Source organism: Phoca vitulina, unplaced genomic scaffold (assembly GCF_004348235.1).
Source record: "Phoca vitulina isolate PV1807 unplaced genomic scaffold, GSC_HSeal_1.0 scaffold23, whole genome shotgun sequence".
Lineage (NCBI taxonomy): Eukaryota > Metazoa > Chordata > Mammalia > Carnivora > Phocidae > Phoca > Phoca vitulina.
In genome coordinates this window covers 21,420,719-21,430,138 of record NW_022589726.1, presented here as the reverse complement: position 1 = coordinate 21,430,138, position 9,420 = coordinate 21,420,719, and the positions used below count along the sequence as shown (strand labels likewise).

Genomic DNA, 9,420 nt, shown 5'->3' with positions numbered 1-9,420 from the left:
ATGTCAGGCTTCCTCTTGGATCTTGTCCCTGATTCACTAAGTTACTATATATTCATCGCTCTCCTTTGTGTTCCAAACACTGAGCTCTCAGTGCTCATCTGGTTGGATCCAGGTTGTGAAGGCTGCAGCCCAAGTCATCAGTACAGGACTTGGGGGCCCAACTTCCCTCTCCAGGACCCTCAAGAAGCCTTGTGTTCCAATTAGGTCCCTAATTAGTGTGTTTCTGGTGCTACTGGACAAAAGAGAGGGCCCTGTTTTGAACCAGAGCCCATAATTTATGCCTACAACTACACCCTGATGGGAGATGGGAATTTTCATGTCAGAGAACAGGGACCTGATGATAAACAGCATGACTAATCCAAAGGACACCGTCCACCTATGGGTCTTTACTCCCTTACTGGAAGAAAAACAGAGTTGTGCGATTTTTACACTTAATGCACTGAATCTCTGCAAGTGGAAGGGACGTAGCGCATCATTTGGGCAACTGAAGGACAGGGGTCTACTGGAGAATGCATCAGCTAATGAAGGGCAACATAAAGTTCCTTGCAGCATCAAAAAAGGGGAAGCTGCCCTTTGGCATCATCTTGCAGGTTACAATTCCTGGCAATCGCGCCGGATCAAGAGCAGAAGCGCAACCCGTCATCTTCTTTCTGTGGGCTTCAGCCATAGGGGGAGAAAGGTGGTGCCACAACTCTCTCCCAGTGGATGATGATGACGTGTTCTAAGCAGATGATTGCGGAGGCTCCTGTCAAATGAGTGAAGAGAAAAGGGAAGTGGGGAGAGGAGGAGGGACTCAAGAAACACCCCTGCAACAATCCTGGAATAAAAATGAGGGGCCGTTATGGGAAATGATAAAGAGCATTCACCTTGAAACACAGTGCCTTGCCCGGTTTTTCCAATTTGCTTCTGATAACCACTTACAATATTTTGTAAATAATTTAAGGAAGGTTGGGATAAACGAAAGAGAGCTCCTATCGGGTTCTATTTTCCCTCTTCTTTAGGATTGTCTTAAATAACAATTATCCTTTTTAGCTTTAGGAAGCATTAAAAACAGTCAAGCCCTTTGAAACATTGTTCCCCAAAACCATAACGGGCCTGCACGTTTCCCTTCTCGACAGAAAGGCTGCTCGGGTTGTGCCCATCACTTTCGGTTTCGTTGGGTAGGGGGTATATCCTGCAGCATCCTGAGTGCAACGGACTTTGGAATGTCGGCTCGGTCTAAGCGTACCGGGTAGCGACGCCACAGCCCCGGGCCAGATCGGCGCACTCTCCCTTTTCACCGGCAGGCGGCGCTGTTTTTCGCGGCGCCCGGAGCCACCGCCCCGCCCCGCCCCTCACGGAGCTCACTTCCGCCGCGGCCTGGGGAGGCTGCCCCGCTCCTCTCACTCCTTTCTGGTGTTTTCTCGAGGCCGACTTTCTTTATCCTGTGCTGCCCGCTAACGTTTCTGAACCACTATGCCCTTGTGACAGTTGATACTACTAAAAACTTGTTTCTTGGGTCCCTTGAAAGAATGGAAATCCTAAAAAAACATGTATTGGGGATTGCGTAATCACTGATTTTTTTAAAACTTCAAATGCCTTTCAACTTAGTCAAATAAAAAGAGCCTCTGACCCGACATAGAAGGCAATATATGTTAAAAATTAGAATGCTTTAAAAAAAAAAAAAAAATCCCCTTCCTGTTTATTCCAGACTCTTCTACCGTGTAGAGAGCGGCTCGCGAAAATTCAGCTGCGGCTCCATCTGCTGGACGCGCCGCGCCGCTGCAAGGCCCTGCCCGGGAAGGAGAGGTGGTCGGCTGCAGGTGGAGAAGGCCCGGCCTTTTGCCCAGGAAAGGCCCTGGCACCAAGGTAGCGTTGACATGCAGATCTGCTTATCTAAAAAGAGACTAAACTGACCCTCTGCAAGAAAAGGGGCTCCGTTTTGAGGAGCCCTCAGGCCTAAATACACTGGCATGTGTTATATGGGTGTTGTCTTAGGAAAACCTGGGGCTTCAGGGAAAAGAGGAGGCATAATTCATTTCATTACACCCCCACCTCTCTCAGGTGCAGGGCTGAAAACTAAAACTGTATTTTTCGTCAAGGCACACGGGGAGGTATCAGGGACAGAAGTCAAAATGTATTTGTTCTCCTGAATTTTGCTTAATGGAAGGAATTTCAAAGGTGAAGAGGGTGACAGAAATAAAATTAATCTGGGAGTGGGGACGTGTTAAAATGTCGCCTTGGCTGTGGTTTGATATAAGGTCACTAAGCCCTGTACCATTTTCCAAACTCTTGAGTCAGTTCTGATTTACTTGAAGATTTTTCTATTTAGGAGACTTCAGGCCCTTTTCACCCAAAGGTCTAAACCCATTTGCAAATGCATCTATATACATATTTCAGCACAAACCTGCATTCACCATTGTTGCAAACTTTGTTAAAGGCCATAATCAGAAAATGCTGAGGGGTCTGATAGAAAGCAGAGTTTTAGAGCAGAATTACAGTTGGCCCACCCATCTGGAAAAACATGGTATCACTGATAGGAAACATTTCTAATGGAAAAATGTTAGCAAACATACTTTTGACCCTCCTGAGATTGATAATAACTTCCTAGCAAAAATGCATTTTTGTATTCTGAAATAAGTTTATAATGGCTTTCCTGAAAGATGAAGTAGCTTTACCAACAATATCATCTGTGGGAACATAGCTGGTTAGGTAGTCCTTGGGGTCCATGTCATGTGACTTGCACAGTCAGTCAGTGTTTTATGATGACATCCTTTGGTGCTTCGATAACTAAGCCCTCGTGGATGAAACTTCCCTGATTCTACTGCCACAGTGAATAGTTTCGAGAAAATGTTAACCCTCCACATGGGCACTTGAAGAAGATACACAACTAAGAAAACAGATGAGAAGTAAAGTAAAAATCCATTGCAATGATGCGTGGGTGGACTGTATCAGAGAACTAGCAGGCTGAGTATATTTTCTGTTTTGAATGAACGAAGAGTTATTGGATACCAGATTGTGACCAGTATAGGAAAGATTTGATGGCTGATGGCTATATCTATCATATCTCTCTTCTACAAATGTATTTATAAAGGAGAGTCTTTCATAGACATAAATTGCTTGATAACACATCAGCACTGTGAGTGGCGGAGAAGCGGAGAATTGAACATCCCTCAGTGAAGGTGCTTTCGTGGCCTCTGGCTCAGGACAGTGAGGGAGAGGATCAGAGGTGGAGCAGTGAGGAACCAGATACCTTAAGCCCTCACAGTCTTTCCTCTGTTGTGGCACAAGGCAGTCCCTGAAAACAATGTTGTATCTTCTGTGCTTCTCCTTATTTCCTTATTTGTTTAGAGGGTGCCTCCATACTTAGAACAGAGCCACATATATAAACCAGACTTACCAGACTTCCCAAGAGTATTCATTTAGCATTATTTCTGGTGAACCTAGTATAAAAAGTCTGTCCATTCCCCAAGCAGTTGAGCCTGGGGTTCAAATATTTTGTTTTTGGAAAAAAAGCAAGGGAAAATTTTTATAGAGATGACCTCTCCCTTGACTTTCAGTCTATTCTAAATTGGGCTTTTGAGAGAATGTGACCAGTATCTCAAGAATATGAAACAGATTAAACTTGGTAGAAATTTCTGTCTGGACCCCACAGTTAAGTAAGCATGTCTCTCCTGGTCAAAATCTTGACTTCACAGAGGAATTGCTTTGACACTGTCAATTAAACTCACTTTTGTTCTCTCAGTATAGATCAGTCCTCTTCTTTCCCCTTCCTGTAAAATGTCAGGCTAACTCCTGCTCATCAGTGGGTTTTGGCTTTCTGGTCACTTCCTCTGAGACTTCCTTGACCTCCAGGGAAAGAGAGGGTGGCCCTGTTGAGTTCCCAGAACCTCATGGCTCCCAGTCATAGCTCTGTAATACTGTATTGTCACTGCTTATCTGTCTGTCTCCCATAGTAGACTCTGACATCCTATGAAAATGGGGCCACGGTTATCATTATGTTCATTTTCCATCCTCAGTACCTAATTAGTGCCTCAGATCAAGCAGCTGTTAGGTAGGAATTCAACACACGGAGGTGGGAGGGAAGGGTATTTCCGAGGGAGGAACTGACATGAACACATACATAGGTGTAGATCTGGGAGAGTGCCTAGGAGCATGACTGGTTTGGCTGAAGCTTGAGGGGGACTGACAGGAGAGACAGGAAAGCATGGTTGTGAATATTGTGAATGTTAGTTTAAGGCAGTGGTCATCAGAAGATGAAATAGTTGCAAATGTTGAAATTTCTGGTGTATTGTGTATCGGATAAGTGCTTTGCATATTTTCATCAAAAACATGGAGCCATAGATCTAGCCCATTCCACTTGTGGAATATCACTTAATTGGCAAACCAACCTACATGGCTAAACCACTCAGTTAAACACTCATTTTCTGTCAGAAAAAGTTTAGCTTCATTTTCTAATTAAAAACACTATATTCCGGGGATGCCTGGGTGGTGTAGTTGGTTGAGCAAGACTCTTGGTTTCCAGACTCTTGGTTTCAGCTCAGGTTGTGATCTCAGGGTTGTGAGATCGAGCGCCGCATCAGGCTCTGCACTCAGCATGGAGTCGGCTTGGGATTCTCTCTCCCTCTACTCCTCCCCCCTCTCTAAAATACATAAATAAATGGTACGAAAAGATTTTTAAAACACTATATTCCTACAAGTCTTCCACCACCTCACTTGTGACTTCTTTTTTTTTTTTTTTTAAGATTTTATTTATTTATTTTACAGAGAGAGAGATAGCGAGAGCAAGAACACAAGCAGGGGGAGAGGGAGAGGGAGAAGCAGGCTTCCTGTCGAGCTGGGAGCCTGATGTGGGCCTCGATCCCAGGACCCTGGGATCATGACCTGAGCTGAAGGCAGACGCTTAACGGCTGAGCCACCCAGGCACCCGTGACTCCTAATTCTAAGATAGCCATGGTCCGCAGCCCAGAGGCTTGCCAGTATTTGTCCAGGGAATGAAATAAAGTGCTGCCCTGTTGGTGTTTCTTACTTGGCTCTCAGGAAATTCTCCCTCAAGTATACTGCATTCTCAGATTATACCTTCATCTGGGGACAAAGCACAGTTCAGATGGCTCAGGGGTGGCTTTCTGCTGTGAAGGGCCAGAGCAATTGGGAAAGGGGAGGTAGAAAAAAGAAATCAGCTCAATGCCAGCCATTCCTAGGCAGATCACTTTCAGGAGAGGGTACATTTTGTAGTTGGGAATCTGGAAATTGACCCTTAGTGTATACACTTGGCCCTATACTTGTGACCAGTATAGGAAAGATTTGATGGCTGATGGCTACATCTATCATATCTCTCTTCTACTAATGTATTTATAAAGGAGAGTCTTTCATAGACATAAATTGCTTGATAACACATCAGCACTGTGAGTGGCGGTGTGAAGCAGAGAACTGAACATCTTGGCCCTTGAACAAGGCAGGGTTAGGAGCGCCAACTCTGAACTCCCCCAGAACTTAACTACTAATAGCCTACTGTTGACCAGAAGCCTGACTGATAACATAAAGCATTGACTGACACACATTTTGTATGTTATATGTATTATGTACTGTATTCTTACAATAAAGTTAGCTAGAGAAAAGAAAGTATTATTAAGAAAACCATAAGGAAGGGCAAATACATTTACAGTACTGTATTGAGACAAAATTCACATATAAGTGGACCTGTGCAGTTCAAACCCATGTTACTCAAGGATCAACAAACCCCAGTTTGAAAGCTGTGTTTTAAAGAAGGTGGATTTTATCCTACAGACCAGTGGTCTCCAGAGTGGAGTATGCAAGGTACAGAGAGAAGATATTACAAATTCTATTTATACTTTTTTTTATGTCATCCTTTTAAACTTCCCATATTGGTAGATGCTTATAATTTATATAAGATAGAAGTACAGTTTTGTTTTTTTTAAGATTTTATTTATTCATTTGACAGAGAGACAGCAAGAGAGGGAACACAAGCAGGGGGAGTGAGAGAGGGAGAAGCAGGCTTCCTGCTGGGCAGGGAGCCCGATGCGGGGCTTGATCCCAGGACCCTGGGATCATGACCTGAGCCGAAGGCAGACCCCTAACTGACTGAGCCACCCAGGCGCCCTGATAGGAGTACAGTTTTGAAATAAATTATATGTGTGTCTATTAGAGGATATGTAAGCATTAGTTTGCTGATAAGAACATGCAATCAAAAAAAAAAAAAATCTGAGGACCACATTTTAAGTACAGGGGAGAATCACTGAAGGTTTCTGAGTAAGGGGGTGAACGTAGTGTAATCATTGACTGTAGGTGATAGCAAGGAACAGGACCGAGCATGGAGGCGGATACACAGAAGTACCATCCTTGCCTTTGCAGAGCTGGCAGCCTGGCTGACACAGGAAAAAACAAATAACAGGAGTGAATAATAATAGCGAATAGTGCACCGCTAATTAAAGGAAGGCCAAAAAGGGAGAAATTTTATTTTATTTTATTTATTTATTTATTTTTTTAAGGAAGAAATTTTAAAGAAGACAGAAAGACATTTGTTTTTTATTCTGCTTTTAAACATGCATTTCCTGCAGAAAGAACCAGACTTTCAGCAAGGCCCTAAATGGTGATGGCCTCGCCACACTATTTTTATTTCAAATTCCAAGCATTCTGTTTGGTCATGTTCCCTCTTCTCCATCCTTAACCACCAAATTGATGCTTTATTTCTGATTTGGGGGGCCATGTCCTTTAGTTCTTAGAAGAATAAACACCTAAAAATGTGAGAGTTTCTCATTAAGAAGGATTTATATCTGTAGTCCTTGTCTTTCAGAAACCCTCAACAGTATCATGGTTAAAATGTCCAGGATAAAAGAAGTCAGAGAAGTAATTTCAGTAGCTTCCCTATTTTTAGAAATTCTACTATACCCAAAATTTCCCAGAGAGGGATTTTAAAAAGTTCCCGAAGAACATCATAATAAGGCATAATAATACCTTAGAACTGTGTATAATAGATCCAGTCTTAAAGGATTTTCATGATCTTACCCTTGCGTTCCCACCACCTATGTGTCCATCGAGTGTAAGGGCTATGAAGAGGTCAAGAGGCGTCCCAGACTCATGGTCTGTACAGGAGCTCGGGTCTCCTGACAAACACTGTTGGCGGGAACCCTGCAGTGTCCACCCAGACGCTGACTCACATCCCACTGTCCTCACAATAACACCATCGGCATGATTTTAGCCATTGAGCAGAAGAGAAAACAAAAACTTGGAGAATATAAGCACCCTTGCCAAGTGCACAATTTCTAAGTGGCAGAACTGGAATTCAACCCAGGTCTGTCTTACCCAGAACCTGTTTCAGTGACTGGGAGGCAACTGATCGTTTTTGATGGGACAGTTTCAGTAGAGTGGTAGAGGTAGCAGACGGATTACGCAGTGTTTAGTCACTTATTATTCATCAAATATTTGTTGAGGAGGGTGGGACTTCCAGCTATGGCAGAGTGAAGGGGTAGGCAAATCCTCTTCCCTTTTTTTAAATTTTTTTATTTTTATTTTTTAAGATTATTTATTTATTTATTTATTTGACAGAGACACAGCAAGAGAGGGAACACAAGCAAGGGGAGTGGGGGAGGGAGAAGCAGGCTTCCCGCTGAGCAGGGAGCCCAATTCGGGGCTCGATCCCAGGACCCTGGGATCATGACCTGAGCCGAAGGCAGATGCTTAAGAACTGAGCCACCCAGGCGCCCCGCAAATCCTCTTCCCTTAAAAAGCCATTACAAAGCTGGAAAAAATGGATGAAAACAACCATTTTTAGCACTCTGGAGATAGATCAAAGGTATATAACAATATGAGGAGTGCTTTTGCTTGAACAACTGCTAAAATTCAGTACTAACAGTGGGAATCTGTGGCACCCTCACCTGGGGAGGCTCCCATTTTCCAGCCCTCCGCCCAGCCCAGTCACCTGGAGATTTTGCCAAGGTGGGGAGATGCTGTAGGACCAGCAGCTTTGCTGCCCCAGCCAGAGAGGGCTCACTTGATTTGGACCAGGAGCAGGCCAATGGTTCTACTACCCTGAAGTTACAGTGGTGGTGGGGTGAGTGCATTCTTGGATGATACTGCACACATTTACAGCTGAGAACAGAAGGTCCAAGATCATCACATACTCCTAGCTGACCTTGAGGATTCATGCATAAAGGAACTGTGAAAGGGCCCAATGGAAAATAAAAGTAAAAACCTGAACTTTGAATGGGCTCCCCTAACTGCCCCCCCCAACAAATTCATTATCAGAGGACAGAAGCCTTATTGGTTTGAGGTGTTTGAGCGTAATTTCCATCCCATGATTGGCTGACCATGGGGCTAAGTAGACACAGAGGTGACCCCTATGAAGCCAGACAAAAATAAAAACAAGAAAAAAGCCGAGATAGGAGCAGCCACACCCTTCAGAGAGATATATTTCATAGGTTTAACCTAGGCAAATTACTAAATGCATGACACAAAAGACAGCCTTGAGAGAAAATCAGGATCCAGAGTTGCTACAATATATTATTTTTAAAAAATTCAGTTTTCAATAAAATATGCAAAGAGATAGGAAAGTATGACTCATTCTCAGGAAAAGTAAAAGTCAATAGAAACTATTTCTAGGGACGCCTGGGTGGCTCAGTCCTTTAGCGTCTGCCTTCGGCTCAGGTCATGATCCCAGGGTCCTGGGATCGAGCCCTGCATTGGGCTCCCTGCCCCGCGGGAAGCCTGTTTCCCCCTCTCCCACTCCCCCTGCTTGTATTCCCTCTTTCACTGTCTCTCTCTGTCAAATAAATAAATCTTTAAGAAAAAAAAAAAAAACCTATTTCTAAGCGTCCCGAGGAGTTGGATTTAGCAGGCAAAGACATCAAAGCAGTTATTGTAAGTATGTTCAAAGCACTAAAAGAAATCATGTTTAAAGAATCAAAAGAAGTAGGACAATAATGAATCAATAAAGATGCTTAATAAGGAAAGTATTAAGAATTTTTTTTTTTTTTAGGGGCGCCTGGGTGGCTCAGTCGGTTAAGCGTCTGCCTTCGGCTCAGGTCATGATCCCAGGGTCCTGGGATCGAGTCCCGCATGGGGCTCCTTGCTCAGCAGAGAGCCTGCTTCTCCCTCTCCCTCTGCCTGCCTGCCGCTCCCCCGCTTGTGCTCTCTCTCTCTCTCACTATCTCTCCCTCTGTGTCAAATAAAGAAAGAATTTTTTTTTAAAGATTTTATTTATTTGACAGAAAGAGACACAGAGAGGGAACACAAGTAGGGGGAGTGGGAGAGGGAGAAGCAGGCTCCCCACCGAGCAGGGAGCCCGATGTGGGGCTCAATCCCAGGACCCTGGGATCCTGACCTGAGCCAAAGGCAGACGCTTAACGACGAGCCACCTAGGTGCCCAGTATTAAGAATTTTTTAAATGTAATTTCTAGAAGAGAAAATGAGCAATAACTGAAA

At 44.0% G+C, this 9,420-nt stretch overlaps 1 protein-coding gene across 1 annotated transcript in view; it reads left to right on the top strand.

The window, feature by feature from the left end:
- The first annotated feature begins 509 nt into the window (after positions 1-509).
- LOC116642618 (tubulin alpha chain-like) overlaps positions 510-9,420 on the top strand; it is a 45,829-nt gene continuing 36,918 nt past the window's right edge. Inside the window, exons 1-2 of the mRNA XM_032421098.1 lie at positions 510-590; positions 1,708-1,848. Of these exons, the coding sequence (XP_032276989.1) occupies positions 510-590; positions 1,708-1,848 (222 nt within the window). The remainder of the gene's footprint in view (positions 591-1,707; positions 1,849-9,420) is intronic.